Here is an 18,484-nt window from a genome sequence, read left to right as displayed (position 1 = left end):
TCTCTAGGCCTTCTGGTTGCTTCACACGAACCCGACAAAGAACGTCTTCGTTTCAATAAATGACAATATCCAGCCGATAGAGGCCTTGCATCGCGCGGGCGTCGTCCATGGCAACCGGTTCCGGCCGCCATCTTGGGTGGCATAAACAACATGGCGGGAAAGCTGTCGTTTCGTCAGACGGACCTGTCAGTTTACGCCCGTAGCTTGCCCGTTGAGGCGTTTTCGCGGTATTGCGAGAAACCGAGGCCGTGTCATCTGCCTGTGGACCCGTGTGGACCCACAAGTACGCCACACGCACTCCACGGTCCACACACACTCCACACGTACGCCACACATACACCACAAGTACGCCACACGTATGCCACACACACTCCACACGTATGCCACAAGTACGCCACACGTACGCCACACACACTCCACAAGTACGCCACACGTACGCCACAAGTCCGCCACACATACTCCACACATACGCCACAAGTACGCCACACACACTCCACACGTACGCCACAAGTACGCCACACGTATGCCACACACACTCCACACGTACGCCACACACACTCCACACGTCCGACACAAATACGCCACACACACTCCACACGTACGCCCCACACACACCACACATATGCCACAAGTACGCCACACGTATGCCACACACACTCCACACGTACGCCACACACACAACACACGTATGCCACACACACTCCACATGTACGTCACAAGTACGTCACAAGTACGCCACACACACCACACGTACGCCACACATATGCCACACACACTCCACACGTACGCCACACGTACGCCACACACACTCCACACGTACGCCATACACACTCCACATGTACGTAACCAAATGCCTAATCCTGCTTTTCACTTCGCGAGTGAAGGTAACAACCTCATGAGCCATATTCTCACCTGAGAGCTGCAGTCAAGGCAGCTATGAAACCATTTTAGCGTTGTGTCGTCCGGATGAAATCGGGCTGTACATCCGACAGCACAACAACTCTTTACCATCGTGTAGGGGGCAATTTATATGTGAGACGAGTTTCAAATTGCCGCCATGACGTATGGTGGCAGAAGCAATGTTTTGCCACCCAAGCGGTCACGTGACTAAGACGATGACGTCACATGCAACTTCCCTATTGGATTTATGACGTCACGGCACACAAAACTACTCATATCTTTGGAACGGCTGGTTGGATTTGGACAAACTAAACGCAGTTTTGTAGGGGAGAACCGTGCGCGAACGTCGATACCAAAGTTGAAAAAAATAATTGTTGACGCGCAGGGTCAAAATCGATGCGCGCGCTGACCAGAGACCGGACATATATTTTTCTCGGCCTTAGCTACACAATCCCGAAAATTCGGTTCGATTCCGACAACTTTGAAAATTTGACCTTTGTGACCTTCAAAGGTCAAAGGTCGAAGATTCTGAAATTTCTTGGAAAACTTGTATTTCATGATGTATGTGAGTGATAATATAAGATCATGTACGACATTTCACCCTATCAGGAAGCGAACAATGCAATAAAACCATCAAAAATCGACTTTTCTAAATTTTGTGACCTTGTGACCTTGACCTTGGGGCGAAAATGAAAAATCGAGCTCCGTGGGGCTAGACACATGACATTGGCCGAACCAAATACCGAAACCCCTGGCAGATTCCACCAAACCCCTCGGAGAAGATGTAGCTTGAAATTGATTACCCCCTAACAAGACATCTTTTTCGGGCGTGGCTCCGCCCACAATGGGCGCAATACGCCCACTCTAGGCAGGACACAACTAGATCATGATATCAACCTCCCACCCAAGTTTCATCAAGATCGGATGATATCATCGGGTAGTTATGCTGCAGACAGACAGACAGACAGACAGACACACACACCCATGACGAATATAGTGGTCACTCTGTTTGATAACTCGTGAACCAAAATTTGACTCTTTCTCAAGCATCTTTAAAAAAAAAAAGTGTCGAGCCGCCCATCCAACTAAGCACACTCCAAAATACAATTAACATCACTAGTGCTGCTTACACAACCGATACATTTCACTCCACGTGACATCAAGAAGTGGACAATTGATCTGAATTATACAAAGGTAATGAGCCCTGAGAGCATCGCAGCTCTCGTGCTTGAGACGAGGAGTTCTTTAGGGCAGTGTCCTTGGCTAAACTATCTTTATCAATGACCCTTCCCCTCCATCATTAGGGCAGAAATGAGACTGCTAGTTGATGAGTTCACAATGTTCATTTGCATGTGAGAAATCTCCAGAAAGGTAGATGCTAGATGGATGTCTTGACTTTGAATGGCACCAAAATCCATGTCCTCCAATGTAAACATTCTGGGGAGTAACCAAAAATGAAGCTCAACTGAATCAGCCCAGTCATCACCATGGGAAGAAAAACCTCGCAGAAGCTGCTCACACACTGATGAATGCCTCCCCACTGTATTCACCAAAGGGCTCGAGTCAAAATGTTTTTATTTCCTCGTGAAAAGTTTCCTTTTCTGCATATGCATCCTTATTACTGTGGATGTGTCATTGCACATAATGTCCATAAAAGTTCCTCCATGCCTCTTTATAATTGCCCAAATAAATACCTTTGGACTGGCTGGAACGGCAAGCGCACAAGTAATGTACAAAACCCTAACCAATTTATAAAACACCATACTATTACTACTATTATCTCCTTGAATTTGCAACCACTTATGTGGCCACCTTTGCTAGGCAGAGCCAAAGACAAATCCATAAACGTTTTACAGTCTTCACAAAGATTTTATATAATAAATTTTTATATAAAATTTTTATATAACTCATTAATTTTATATAATATGTAAATTTGAGCATTTTTGACTGACCTTGATATCCCTGTGCATCTTGTTTTTCATGTGCAGATATGCTAGGCCCTGCAAAGACAAACATTGTTTGTAATAAGCCACCAGAAATAAAGCAGTATGTTCTCACTGGACACACAAACATTCCATTCCATCCCATTCATTTTTATTTTTTTTGTGGTGTATAGAAATCATCAGGGTTGAGAGGGGCGAGGGATGGTGTGATAAGTTCAGAGATGGGACACTGCACTGCCAGTTAGTTAGACCTGGGAATTCTTAGACAGCGAGAGTTCAGGGGAATCAAGGCAATTTAGCAGTCCCAACCTGGTCCTAACATACTATTACGTTTGTGGGGGTAGGGATGAAATACCATAGAGCAGGTAGAACCGTGTAGATTAGCATGGACCGTGGACGCGTAGGAGAAATTTCGATATATATAAGCAGGGAAAACTGTGAGCTTAAGTGTTTACATGTCATCACACGGAGGGTGGTTTTGTGTTAGTTAAATAGGGCCTAAGGATAATTCCCAATATGCAATTGCCTCCTGTGATTTTTCCCTCTGTTTTTATATTTACGACGCCAGCCATACAAAACGTTCATTAAATCACTGCCATCCATTAACCAACAACCACCCCCCACAGACAGTGTTGAACATTCCCAATCAGACAATTAACCCCGCCCCACCAACCGACGAAGGAACAGGGCCACACCCCCAGAGTGGGACGGGGGGGGGGGGGGGGCGGTAAAACTATCGTGGCTGGCAGACCATGCCCCGAGCTTCGTCATTTGTCGAGCCGACCCATGGAGCGATTGGGTGGAACTCGGCGATAGGTCTGGGTGACGTCAGAGCGAAGGTTCGAGCAGGAGGAAGAAAGAGTCTCGTTCTGGTTTTTGGATCGGGTGGCTTGTGTGGAGGTTTGAGAAGAGCTTTTGGAGCTCGTGTGAACCTTTGCAAAGTCAGAGGGGGAGGTGTTGTTGGCTGTGGTGCTTTTCGGAGGAGTTGAAAGCCGCGTCTCGCTTGGCAGCGGGAACAAAGAAGGCCATTTGACTGCTTGCCCACGCCTAGGCGTTTTCGACGCGGGGTTTCGGCACTATCGGTGGGGCGCTTTCTGCGCGAGGTTTCCCCACGAGTCAGGCCACCTCATACTGCTGACGTCTTTCAACGACCTTGGGATGCGAAGCTGGAGTACCAGCCAGCTTAAACTATTTATTTTTATTTTATCATTCCCCTGTCTGTTTTTGAGTCTGCGTGTGGAGGTACCTCAATTAGGATCAAGATTTGCCTCACCATTCAATTTATTTCTGTGATTTAATTTCATTAAATCCATTATTGTACATTTCATTTGTTGTATTGTTGATTTTCCTTATCTCATTTCTGTGTTTGTGGTTCAAGGAATAAACCCGTGTGGCGGCCGTCAGTGCATGTAAGAACTTTGGTCCCGTCCCACTTGCGCCAAAAGGTACCGCCAATTTTGGGCTTATTCGCCTCGGAGTTAAAGCATCATTACGGCTAACCGTCACCCTGCGGTGATAACTACAGGGCTGACGTGACAATACCTTCAGAGTCTCACGGCAGACGTATGCGATCTGCTTCTCAGACAAAGAACCAGTGACTGCAACAACAAACAGTAAGAACATAGTTAATACAGTGACCACTGACAACAGTAGCAATTTAAAACTAAAATGTTACTTGGTGGAAAGGACAGCTCCGCCAGGCTGAATTAACACGTGTAAAATGCGTGCAATTACTCATCTTCGTCAGTGCCACAACTGTGAAAAAACAGCTCGGCCTGGTCACACATCTAACATCGAGTCCGTCCACAACTTTTTGAGATATCGTGCTATATATCGTTTTTGCCCTACATCTCAATGGTGAAGAATCACTTAAAATATTCTCTGATCCGGATTCGAATCTTCACCAACATCTAATCATTTCGTCCGTGTCACATACCCAACCTCTCCACCAAATTCTGTCCGAATCTGTCCGAAACCTTTTGACATATCCTGTTCCCAAACAGACAGACAAACAGACAGGGGTGAAAACATAGCCTCCATTCACCTTCAGTGGCAGAGGTAAATATAACAACAGCAGCATAATGGAAACCTCGTCCTGCTTACCATGGTAAATATCCTGTAAGGAGCCCCCACCACAATATTCCATGCAGATCCACAGCTTTTCATACCTACAACAGTAACACAAGGAATAAATACAAAAAAATATAAATAACATTTCATTTCGGGCAGAGAGATATCATTCAATCATATGAACATAATCATAAGATTTTAAACAAACAAACAAACAAATACCTATTTTGGGGGGCAACCACTCCACTCCCTCCCCCTCCCTCAACCCCATATACCTCCTCAGACCCCAATTTTTATAATGCCGTGAACAAACATTGGTACATCATGGGTGATGAAGGTTGTGGTGAAGTTTCATCGAAATTGTGTGTGTTGTTTCAGAGAAAAAAGCAAATTCCTAGTGTGGGAGGGGTGGAGAGGGGGGTGGTGGTGGTCAAACCTGGATCCACCTTGACCCCCGGTAGACCCCTTTAAACCCCAAAAAAAATTAATGCCATTAACCAACTTTAGTCACAACACAACAAATATCATTTGTGCCAAGTTTGGTCACAATCTCTTAAGCGGTTTCCAAGAAGAAGTCGCAAGTGTTTATGGACGGACAGACTGACGACGCGCCATCGCATAAGCTCCCTTGAACTTCGTTCCAGGTGAGCTAATAAACATATAGAGTCCCTCCATCCATCTTGTGGACCTTTTAACCCTAAAGAACGATTGTTCGGTAAAATTCATGGAACTTCATCGACTGCTTCACCGATTTAATAGCAGTTGGTTGCATGTGAGAATGATCAAGATCACTCAACAACACAGTGATATATTTGAACTCACTGGATCAGTTAAAGATAACCAAGTGAAAGGCATGCACCACCAAATCATCCAGATTTCTCCTGTGAATTTCAGCTGATCTATGTTCTCCTTCAATGGCAATGAATGATATACATCTGTCCCACAGGACAGTGATGGCCACCATCTTGGTTTTACTCATAAGGTTTTGACCAGGGTGGTAGTGTGCTTAGCCGTATGTGTCATCATGAGTGTGTGCTTAGCCGTATGCGAGTCCACATCTTTCCCGAGGTTTGCCCTAGTCTTTTTATCCCCACACTTAAAAATAACAAGCGTTACGCCTAGGTCCCCCGTCGGTGAAGTGATGTGAGTTGACAAAGTTTAAGACGCAGAAACCATGCTATGATATGATATTTCACTCACAAGGTTCAGACATACATGGAGGTGGCTATATTGGATTTTGACGTGGCCACCCAATTTTCAATAGCGTTCTTCCTTATGCCTAGATACACCCACACACCAGATTAGAAGTTGGTACTTCGCTTATTTTTCAAGATATTCCGCTCACAAGGTTCAGACATACATGGCGGTGGCCATCTTGGATTTTGACGTGGCGACCCAATTTTCAATAGCGTTCTTCCTTGTGCCTAGATACACCCAAACACCAGATTAGAAGTTGGTGCTTTGCTTATTTTTCAAGATATTACGCTCACAAGGTTCAGACATATATATGGTGGCGGCCATCTTGGATTTTGACGTGGCGACCCAATTTACAATAGTCTTCTTCCTTATGCCGAGATACACCCACACACCAAATTAGAAGTTGGTACTTCGCTTATTTTTCAAGATATTCATCTCACAAGGTTCAGACATACATGGCGGTGGCCATCTTGGATTTTGACGTGGCGACCCAATAGATACACCCACACACCAGATTAGACGTTGGTACTTCGCTTATTGTTCGAGATATTTCGCTCACAAGTTTCAGACATATATATGTTGGCGGCCATCTTGGATTTTGACGTGGCGACCCAATTTTCAATAGCGTTCGTCCTTATGCAGAGATACACCCACACACCAGATTAGAAGTTGGTACTTCGCTTATTTTTCAAGATATTCATCTCACAAGGTTCAGACATACATGGTGGTAGTAATCTTGGATTTTGACGTGGCGACCCAATAGATACACCCACACACCAGATTAGACGTTGGTACTTCGCTTATTGTTCGAGATATTTCGCTCACAAGTTTCAGACATATATATGGTGGCGGCCATCTTGGATTTTGACGTGGCGACCCAATTTTCAATAGCGTTCGTCCTTATGCAGAGATACACCCACACACCAGATTAGAAGTTGGTACTTCGCTTATTTTTCAAGATATTCATCTCACAAGGTTCAGACATACATGGCGGCGGCCATCTTGGATTTTGACGTGGCGACCCAATTTTCAATAGCGTTCTTCCTTATGCCTAGATACACCCACACACCAGATTAGAAGTTGGTACTTCGCTTATTTTTCAAGATATGCAGGTTACAAGGTTCAGACATACATGGCATCAGACATACATGGCGGCAGCCATCTTGGATTTTGACGTGGCGACCCAATTTTAAACAGCGTTCTTGCTTGTGCCTAGATACACCCACACACCAGATTAGCAGTTGGTACTTCGCTTATTTTTCAAGATATTTCGCTCACAAGGTTCAGACATATATATGGTGGCGGCCATCTTGGATTTTGACGTGGCGACCCAATTTTCAATAGCGTTCTTCCTTTTGCCGAGATACACCCACACACCAAATTAGACGTTGGTACTTTGCTTATTTTTCAAGATATTCATCTCAAGTTTCAGACATACATGGCGGTGGCCATCTTGGCTTTTGACGTGGCAACCCAATTTTAAACAGCGTTCTTCCTTGTGTCTAGATACACCCACACACCAGATTAGACGTTGGTACTTCGCTTATTTTTCGAGATATTTCGCTCAAGTTTCAGACATATATATGGTGGCGGCCATCTTGGATTTTGACGTGGCGACCCAATTTTCAATAGCGTTCGTCATTATGCCGAGATACACCCACACACCAAATTAGAAGTTGGTACTTTGCTTAGTTTTCAAGATATTCATCTCACAATGTTCAGACATACATGGCATCAGACATACATGGCGGCGGCCATCTTGGATTTTGACGTGGGTTGCACCCACACACCAAATTCGAATGCGATCCTTCGCTTACGCACGCACGCACGCACGCACACGCATGCACGCCCGCATGCACGCACGCCCGGACGGATGGACGGACACACGGACGGAGGGGAAAGCCATAGTCCCCCTTTCGTTCCGCTGAGCGACGGGGGACAAAAAAGGGGGGGAGGTATTGTAATTGGCTCCGTCTGTCTGTATGTCCGACCGTCCCATCTGTCATGCTATCTCCTCCTAAATGGTTGTGCAGAAATTCACCAAACGTGGTAGTTATGATCACCACGTGACAAGGTGAGAGAGCAGTATCATTTTTGGCCCTGGGGTGGGGTCAAGAGATCAAATACCAAAAATACAACTACGGCACATTTTTACTTTTCAAAATACAGTTTTTAACCTTAGGAGACAACAAGCACCACAGAGAGAGGGAGAAATGAGAATGAACTCAAACCTGAGATAACTTCCAAAATAAGCAACGATGTTTTGATTATGGCACTCTTTCATCATCAAGATTTCCTGCTGGATCACGGCAAAGTCATCTCCTACCAAAGAAGGGGCACATGGGGAGAGATAGTCAACAATTCCTCCAAAATTATGTCACTTGTGGGATTCCTGGCATTTCTAGTATTGATAAATCAGCTGTTGAAAATTTCCTCAACAATTTCCAAAACAACCAGATGTGTATAGGTGGTTTTGTATGAAATAGCATTTTTGTAACCAAAGACAACCCAATTATGACAATGTCCTCATTGATTTTATACCATTTATGAGTATTCAGGTCGAGCAATGCGGATATAAAAAAACGAATTAGGTGAATTCCAAAATCTTCACTCTTTCATTCCTAGTTTTTCCCACTTCTGGAACAAACTCCCCCACTCTATTCAATCCTATTCCTCCCTCCAGGTCTTCAAAACAGCTGTTCACCACCATCTCATATCTTCCCCAATCCAAAACCTTGATCTTCTCTAACCCCGTTAATACACCCCAAATCCACCTCCTTCAAATTCCCTGTTTTCTTTCCTGAAAGTCCTTGTAGTGTCCAGTGTAACCCTCCCCAGTCCTCTCCCTTCCACAGATCTCCCGATGTCCCTGTTCCCTACTGTTGTTGTGCTTCCCTCTCTCCCCTCTTGTCTCCTGCTCCCTTTATTATATGTTATATGTGTTAACTCTTACAAGAGCCTCGATTTAGTATTTAAAAAAAAAAAAAAAACACCTTTAGAGGCCATTTTTCCCCGCAAGCGGGGGTTGGCCTTTTTCGGGAACTGTGGTTGTTGTTGTTTTTTCGGTCCCCTTTTTGAAGCAATGTTTTACGGCCGGATGCCCTTCCTGACGCCAACCCTTTTTGCCGCCTTTAACGACAAGCAGGGAATTACCAGTGAACTGGTACTCAATTTGCCGACCTCGGAAGGATGAACAGGCTGAGTCAACCCCCCTGGCGTTAATTCAGCGATTGACCGGGATTCGAACCCAGGATCCTAGGATCCTAAGCCGGCACCCTAGCCGCTAGCCCAACACCAGGGTTTGAGAGTTTTAGTTTGAGAGCATTTAGTATACAGAATTTTAAAAATTCTAGTCAATTTGGGTCTTATCAATAGATGCAAAGAAACTCATCGTTTGTACATCTGGCTAATCACGTTCCACAAATTAGATTTTAATGAAAACAAGTGAATTTGTAAGATGGCCATTTTTGTCCATTTTAGTGCTTGAAAGGACTGTCAGGCCACACAGGGCATTTAAGAAGTGAACACCCAAATGCTCGAGACATCAACGAGGGTACAAGCCTCGTATGATTGCTGTACAATGAGCAATTACAAACAAGGCTGAGGCCTAGAGAGAGGCCCAGTTGGTGAAATTATGGACAACCAGCTGGCCAATGAAAAGTTGCCTGAAATGGAACATTCGGATGAAATTTGCCACGACAATAAACAAGTTTGCAAGAAGGTTTTTTGGTGAAATGGCAAATTTGATTCTATGACCATTTTAGTATTTTCTTCTTATTCTTTCATGAGTAAAGCTGAAGAATGATTTCTACAAATATGCTGTCAAATCACTCAAAAAGCCCTTAAACTGGGCCAGGTGCAATGATTGGCATCAATGAGGGATGTTTACCCCCATCAGACTGCAATGATGTTCTGCAATATATTGTACAGGAACTGCAAAGAGAATAAATAGCCTTTATAAATAGCAAAGTTTACACCTGGATGAAGAATCCACCAGAAGAAGCCAAACAAAAAATGGTTTGAGGTGAAAATATGAGTCAGAAAATTGTTTGGTGAAGTTATGTATTTTGCTTTTTTTTTCTCTCTCTAAAGGACAACCATATTGTTGACAAACATTTCAATTTAGCAACTTCACATTCGCTTGCAGTAAATGCTAATTGGTAAGACTTCCAAATTTATTCAAGGCGAGTTTTTATACAGTTCTACAAAATAAAATACATAAGCAACACCATTATCACAACAATCAGAGGAATCAAGTGAAAGAAACAACATGTAGTATTTGGCTTCTGATGTCACCAGACAAGTCAGTTATTCCAGAAAATAGCACGTGGTCTGTAAGAATAAAAACACAGTAGAACTGGAATAAAAACACAGTACACGATACCCCACGCAGTGTTCAAATTTGATAAAATAATAATTTTATCGATCGTTTTTAAAAATCTGGAAGTTTAACTCTGCCGAAGCAGTCTTATACATCATCCTTATGCACTGCAACAAGACGACATTGAATCACAGTTATGGAGATGGAGACTTTATTGATCACCATAAAACGCAACTTCAATTGGCATCAAACAAAGCCATATGGCAAAAGTCAATTGTCTTGTTCACGGCCGGTAAACACCGCACCTGAACGGATAGACCGAAACAGGCATTAACTCCGAGACTCTGTTCCGAATGACGACGATATGATGCTCGTGCACATGGGCTGAGGAAAATCACGAGGCACCTTATCTCTTTAAAAACCAAACAGATTTATTCCCGAAACGTAACAAAATAACTAGAGAAGATGAATTCAATAATAACTATATAAAATGAGGTAAACAATGGTAAAATAAATACTACAAAAAATAAGGCTCCTCTCTCCAGTCACAAGCACAGATGGGGTGGGTGACTTATCTCTGGTGGCAGTGGGGGAGGGGATGCGGAAATGGGCAGGGTTATGAGGAGACAAACAGGACAACGAAGAGGTGATGAGGAGATGAGCAGGACGATGAACAGGCAATGGGGGAAGACGAGACCATCACCAAGGCCAAGGCAGGCAGGCAGGACAACCTCCTCATCGCTTTCCTCACTCTCAATTCTCCTCAGAACTCCCTCAGTTCTTTTCACTAACCGTGAACTCCTAAGCGCTCTGTTCCTGCTCCTCCAGGCTCCTCCCTCTTCTCCTCAGAACAATCTCCTCAGAATAACCTCCTCAGAACAACCTCCTTAGTTCTTATGCAATCTTCTTTCTTCTCCTCAGAACAATCTCCTTAGAACCCATGCATTTTTTTTTTTACAGATCGGTACCCGCTTTCCAACACCAAACCGAGAGCTACTGGCTCCCCCCTCATCTCCCTTGACAACCCTCCGCCCCTTCAGGCATCGGGCTCCACGTCCTTTCATGAGACAATCGTAGCTCTGCCCCCCTCCCCCCCACCTCCTCGCCTGGCAGAATTCCTTTGCTTTCTGCTTCGTCCTTTTCCGCTCTACAGAGATGTGACCCAGTGGATGGTTACAAGAGGTTTCACACACATTTCCTTTACTTTAATCCCTCTCTATCTGTCACAAGCACAACCCTCCATATCGTGTACATTCAAACACAATTCTTAAGCTGACAGGTCCCTACTTCCTTACATCGATATTTGATTCCTACTCACACACGGACCGTGCTACTCTGTCCAGTTCTATCGCTTCTAAGGTAATCTCTAATCCCACCACCCCCTCATACCTCCCATAAACGTAACAATATCAATATATAGCATAGTTCCTGGAAGTATTAAGAAAGCGATTTGTGTTCTACAATGTTGAAGTATATTTTGAATAAGGGTTTAAAGGGGTATAAATAAATAAATTCCAGCTTTTACCACTGTTTCACACAGTGTCTATTACAATTACATCACTCCATCTACCATGTTACATTTGTTCTTCAAGCCTTTTCTTTGTGTCCATTATGATGTCCTTAAAACAGTAAGTTTCCTGTATGGAATGATTTTCCATTTTGTTTGAGTGCCAGGCAGGTAGACGGAGTAAAAATATGATCTCTCTCCTCTCTGTGCATGTGCTGTTGTGACAAATTAAGAGCCAAAGTATGGTAAAATGGAAAATTTGTCTTCCTATTTATGTTCTGATAAGAAATATAACATAAGATTGAAATAAGTTGTTCCTCGATCATAAACTGTCAATCATAAACCGATAAGACAGACAGACTGACGGACATGACCCAATTGCTTAACCCCACTTTTTGTTCGCATGTGCAGGGTAAAAAGTATGGCCTGGTTGGCATTCCCATCTGAGCACAAAGCCCACGATGCTGGGATCCCAGGTGTAGATCACGAATGCTGCATTGAATTGGCCATTGTCTACTAATGTCCTGGTAATTCATGGAAATGTACACTCACATCTCCAAATGTGATACAATTTATAAAATAATCTCCAACAGCCAAACACACCATCAATATCTGTACATTGACCGTATCCTCTCCTCACTAGTCTCTAATGCTCTCCTGTTTTCATCTTAGAATGTTGCAAACATCTCCTCTGTTCCCAAGAAGTGTTCCCATCCACTCCACTACAAACCGGTCAGCCACATCCCCATCGTAAGAAGAGTGGTCGAACCTAAGAACGGCGATACTTCAATGTATGCACCTTCCCTTGGATTCATGTGAAACTGAGTGTACCATCTGCTTGTATTAATTGGTGGATATTAAAGATCTTCATGTAGAGTAGGTAAGCTATCATCGGCACCCTGACAAACTTCCGAATTACCGTCACCTTTAGACGAATGTCTGCTTTACAATTTACACAGCCCAGGAGAGGTCATGATTTATGGTGAGGCCTATAACTTCAAGAGAGCAAATCTCTTCCAGTGGCTGTCCATGGAAATCGATTGGTGGGTGTGTTTGATGATCTTCCCAATAGGACAGTGTAAGACTGAGATTTACCAGGATTGAAATGTTCCATATTTTGAGTAAGCAATGAGTGATGCAGCTGCCATCTGCCCATTAGTGGGAAGGGGTACTGTATGGTGATGTGAATATGCAAAAATGGAAAGGGTTTTTCAGAGTATTAAAGAGGTTGTTTATGTAGATGACGAACAAGACTTGGCCCAAGACATTGCCTTGGGGCACTGCACATCCTCCACGAGGAGAAAAGAGGATTCCAATAATCATAACATGTTGACTGGACAAGTGGAGGAAGTCAGAAAGCCAGCCTCCAGCCTTGTATGCCACAAGCAGTGGACTTGGCAAGCAGAACAGGATGCTTGGCTGCCGAGTGCCCGTGATATATCTTTGTTACAGGGATCTTTGAGATTTCGGCCACTCAGCCATTGCTGAGAAAGGAGCAACAGCATGTCCAGAGTTGAGTGAATGGGCCGGAATCTAAACTGATGGTTAGAGATCAGGCTGTTTGAAAAGAGGAAAAACCTGATGTCAGCAGCAATTATCGATTCCACAATGTTGCTGAATATTGAAAGTAAGCTTACCTGACTGTAGTTGATAGGAAATAGTCACATCATACATTTTTCCATATCAACCCCTGCTCTCTTCTACCATCAGTGAACCTCCCCACCCCCTGCCCCCCTTCTCCCCCAACTCTTTCTTCCTGTTATCATCATCCACTTGTGTGAAACACTTGTCTCCCAGTCCCCCACTGATCTCTGCGAGTCTGTGAACTTGCTGCCCTCTGTCTTTTATCTCCTCCAAGAGCCAAGATTTTGTATTTAAACAAACAAACAACCAAAAAGTTGCATTTTCCAGACGATTCTACCCGCAGGCAGGACTTATCTGAAACAAGCGTACCAGTTGTAGTCACACTTTTGGTTTTGCACCGAATAACTGCTTCCTCAATCCAACACATTCTGCTTTAATCAACAGGTCTGAGAGAGAGAAAGTTTAGGAACTCACAGGTTTGCTTTTGCTTGATGAGATACTCCAAACCGCCCCCACTCTGCTCAACCACCGACAACTCTGCTTGGAACTTGTGAAAATGTATCCAACATAATTTACATTGACTACGCTTAAAGACAACAAGAACACTCACCGTTCGATTCGATCAATGATGTTTGAAAAAATTCAGCTCGGTGTGAACATTTTCAGTGATAAATGAAAAAGAACTGGACACTTGACCACAAAACAAAGGAATGCATAAACAAGCAAAGAATAAAGAAAAAGAAAAGGGAAACCATACGCCTTGTTTTATTGTTATTGGAATAGTTTGTTCGTTTTTTAATGTGCGTCAGGATTAGTTTGATTAAGAGTGTCAGAACAATAATTAAAGTCAAATTCAAGAATTTAAATTATGATTTATTTATTTAAATAGAAGTAAAAACTTGAACAGAAATACATATCATATAATTATGCAAGACGCAGCATCATACAGGTGAATAACCTCAAGTGGTTTAAATCAACAAATATTTTCTATACCTACAAGGAGAGAGGGGGAAAAAAGGAATGAGTGATGGAATGAATCAATTACATGAATGAACAAAACCGCACAATGCTGCCCACACGTATTACCTGAAAATTCTTGACATTCAACAACTATTTGCCTGCAACATGACCTACAAAATGAAATGGTGGGCGAGGTAACCAACAAGAGCTGCCACCACAACCGAGCATCATGGAATGTGCAGGCTCGAACCGCCACGCAACGACTATTGTACTCGAGCAAACTCTGCATCAAAACAACGTCAATGTGTCACTCGTATGTATAATCATAAAACCCCTAATGACCATGATGCCAGCAGCTGCAGTGAGGTTGACGCAGTAAGCGTAAAAAAACCAGGTGCTTCTCCAGCGTCTACGGAATCCAGACAAGTGTAACCAGTTCCGAGAGATAAATCACGTCACCCTGTTTTGAATCGCCAAAATAAATGAGATAAATGCCACATGGGTGCAAACATGTATGCGGTCGACAGCAAATTCCCTACAGCAGGTTATCGTGTTCAAAAAACTGCACTTTGGTGGCCTGTTAAAACTAATTTGTTGTCCAGCCATCTTCTCAAAATTATGCAAACATGCCGATATGTAATTTGAAGTAGTTGCTCTTCCTTGATGGAGATCGTGTTGATAGTAATGTTGGTCATTACACGTGTATGTGGTCAAGAGATGTTAGTCGAACAGCCATGTTGGTTTAACAAACCAAACACTATCAATGAGGAAGTGATCACAGGTGCAATTGGCATGCACTGCAACAACCTGTCTACTTTCTTTGCCATTAGGCCCTTCTCTTTCAAGCGATCTTCTGTTCATAAACACCTTTAAACTATCTGTGGCCGTTGAAGATCCTGTTGTTGTATCATTCAAAAGATCAGGCCTTTGCGCAAGTCAAGCATGGCTTATTACGATAATCTCGTTTAAAACCCATGCAGTGATCCCATGAGCATCGAATAATCATGAGCCTCCATTAAAGATCAAATGTCAGTCCAAGTTCACAACGATAGGCAAGTGAAGATTTATGAAGAAAACTGGATTTAAATGTTTATGTGCAGACAGTCAATGAAATGACATTTGAATTCTCGATGTTGTTTTGTATTCGGAGTAAAGGCTCATGGAAACCTCATGGAAGCCTCATGGAAGCCTCATGGAAGCCTGAGCCGAATGCCTCAACTCTGTGTTTGCCTCAAAATCTTGTGTCCCAAACCCATCTCTCTCTGTTCCCACCTTACCCAGTCGAACCCTAACTACTCCTGGACTCTGTGTCCTTCTCTCCTGACAAGGTGGAGGGAGTTTTTGTCAAACCTCGACTCTGATTCTGCAACTGGACCAGACGGCATCAGCCCACGGGTCCTAAAATCCTGCTCTGCTGCTCTATCTCACCCTCTCTCTGTTCTTTTCACCCTCTCTTTTGCTCAAGGTCATCTGCCAGCATCCTGGAAATCAGCAAACATTACCGCTTTACACAAAAAAGGTGCAAAAACAGATCCTTGCAACAACAGACCAATCAGCCTGCTCCCAATTATCAGCAAAGTCATGGAATCCATCATTGCTTCGGATATCAAATCCTTCCTCTTCTCCAATGGCTTGATCTCCGATCATCAATTTGGATTCAGACCAGGTCATTCTACTCTGGACATGCTGCTTCTGCTGTCTCAAAAATGGATGGAGGTCCTCAATGCCAAACAGGAAATCAGAGCCGTCTCCCTTGACATATCACGTGCCTTCGATACGGTCTGGCACCCAGCTCTGCTCACCAAACTCTCCTCCTATGGTATCCATGGAAATCTCCATGCATGGCTTGCGGACTTCCTCTCTGGTCGTAGACAACGTGTGGCCCTGAATGGATTTCTCTCATCTCCCCTTCCTGTTCAGGCTGGAGTTCCCCAGGGCAGTGTTCTGGGCCCTGTGCTTTTTCTGGTCTTTATCAATGATCTCTCCGACTCTCTGGAAAATCCTCTCTATCTCTTTGCTGATGACTCCACTCTCTGCCGCTCCATTCCTCTTCCCTCAGATCGGCAGTCTGCAGCCTCCTCACTCTCTGAAGACCTGGACAAAATCACAGACTGGTCAAACAAGTGGAACATGTCTTTCAATCCTGACAAATCTCACACTCTTACTATGTCTCTCCGAAAAGATCGACTGGATAACCCTCCCATCTACTTTCTCAACAATCCTCTCCAAGAAGTTCTGTCGCTCAAGCTTTTGGGTCTCACTATCTGCCATGACCTTTCTTGGGAAAACCACATTTCCAAACTGGCCTCCAAAGACAGTCGCCGACTGGGCATCCTCCGTCGTGCGAAGTCCTTCCTCGGCACACCTGAGCTCCTCACCACATACAAGGCCTTCATCCGCAGCTCAATGGAATACTGTTCCCCCCTCTGGGCCGGTGCTCCTGCCTCACACCTTGGTCGGCTTCACGATGTTGAAACCAAAGCTATCAGAATCATTGGAATCTCCCGTGATGAAGCTATCTCCGAGGGCCTTTCACTCACTCACCACAAACATGTAGGTGGTCTTTCTGTCTTCTACCGACTCCTCTACGGCCTTGCTCCCCCAGCTCTCTCTGTGCTTTGTCCCCCAAATATTCCTACAGGTCGCACAAGATCTGCCAGCAACCCTCTGATGGTTAAACTGCCGAAATCTCGGCTCTATGCTCACCTTCACTCTTTCATTCCTCTTTTCTCCCGCCTCTGGAACAAACTCCCACACTCCCTTCAATCCCACTCCTCCCTCCAGGTCTTTAAAACAGCTGTTCACCACCATCTCTTATCTTTCCCCATCCAAAACCTTGATCTTTTCTACCCCCACTAATTCACCCCAGATCCACCTTGTTTGAAATTCCAACTTCTTTCCTGGAAGTCCTGGCAGTGTCCATATGTTTTATACCTCTCCCACCCCCACCCCCCTTTCCCATGCCTCCCCCCCCCCCCCCAAAGCCCTCTCCCTCCCACAGATCTCTCGATGTCCCTGCTCTCAAATGTTGTGTTTGTGTCCTTCCCCCTCTCTCCCCATCTTGTTTACCGCTCCCGATGTTATATGTTTTATGTGTCGGTTTGTCTTTCTGTGTGATTAATGTTAGCTCTTTCACGGGCCTCGATCTTGTATACAAAAAAAAAAAAAAAAAAAAAAAATGACAATGGATCAGGATGCTACAGAACAAATGAAATCATATAGAGAGGTGGGAAACAATAACAGCAGGGGTGAAGGAAGAAATATGAGACTTGGCTAAACAATGCATGTCGGAGGGGAGTACGCATGAGGTGTACACATGGGGTAGAAATGGGGATTTAAATAAAAATCTTAAAGTACAGTAACATTCATTCGTTATACAACAAAGCCCTAATCCTCAAAAAGTGTCATGTCACAAATAGGTGTGGTTCATAACAAGGTATCAACATATCTATCACAACTATTTGCCCCGAGCAGGTTAGTGATTAAATTGCATACTACCAGCAACAAATATACATCGAGATAAAAAAATAAATAAACATGCTCGGACGATCTCAACTCTTCATGTGTGCAAAAATAGGAGGCACAGAAAAATTACGTAAAACTTGGGTAAAACTTCTTGAGCAGCTGAGACAACAGCAGATGCGTTGCTGTGACACAAAGTCTTCATAACTTTTACCACACAATACATTAATTCATCCAACGATTACTCGAAGGTTTATCAGGTTAAGTGTCGGACATTCTAAGATTCAACTCCAATGTTCTTCACGCTCTCCACCTTCGGCCGCATCTTATCAAGTTGGGGTTGGTGGCTCATAGATAGTGTACATGCTTTGCCCAAGTCTTTCACAAACTGGCTAACTAGGCCTTCCAGTTGAAGGTGCTGAATGCTGAAAGTGGCAGGAATTTGGAATTTTGCTAGAATGCCGATGATAACTTTTGCTAGGGTGCCGATGATAAGCGTAGCCGATGACAACTCGGCTACGCTTTTTCGAAGGACACAGT

At 44.0% G+C, this 18,484-nt stretch overlaps 1 protein-coding gene across 1 annotated transcript in view; it reads right to left on the bottom strand.

The window, feature by feature from the left end:
- LOC137429778 (mitogen-activated protein kinase kinase kinase kinase 5-like) overlaps positions 1-18,484 on the bottom strand; it is a 146,560-nt gene that overhangs the window by 67,957 nt on the left and 60,119 nt on the right. Inside the window, exons 3-6 of the mRNA XM_078779837.1 lie at positions 8,342-8,432; positions 4,947-5,011; positions 4,386-4,441; positions 2,853-2,900 (exon numbers count right to left, since the gene is read on the bottom strand). Of these exons, the coding sequence (XP_078635963.1) occupies positions 2,853-2,900; positions 4,386-4,441; positions 4,947-5,011; positions 8,342-8,432 (260 nt within the window). The remainder of the gene's footprint in view (positions 1-2,852; positions 2,901-4,385; positions 4,442-4,946; positions 5,012-8,341; positions 8,433-18,484) is intronic.

The sequence above is a fragment of the Myxine glutinosa genome, chromosome 6 (genome assembly GCF_964187855.1).
Source record: "Myxine glutinosa chromosome 6, kmMyxGlut1.1, whole genome shotgun sequence".
Classification (NCBI taxonomy): Eukaryota; Metazoa; Chordata; class Myxini; order Myxiniformes; family Myxinidae; genus Myxine; species Myxine glutinosa.
The sequence above is the reverse complement of the archived record's forward strand: the minus strand, read 5'-3'. Positions and strand labels throughout refer to the sequence as shown.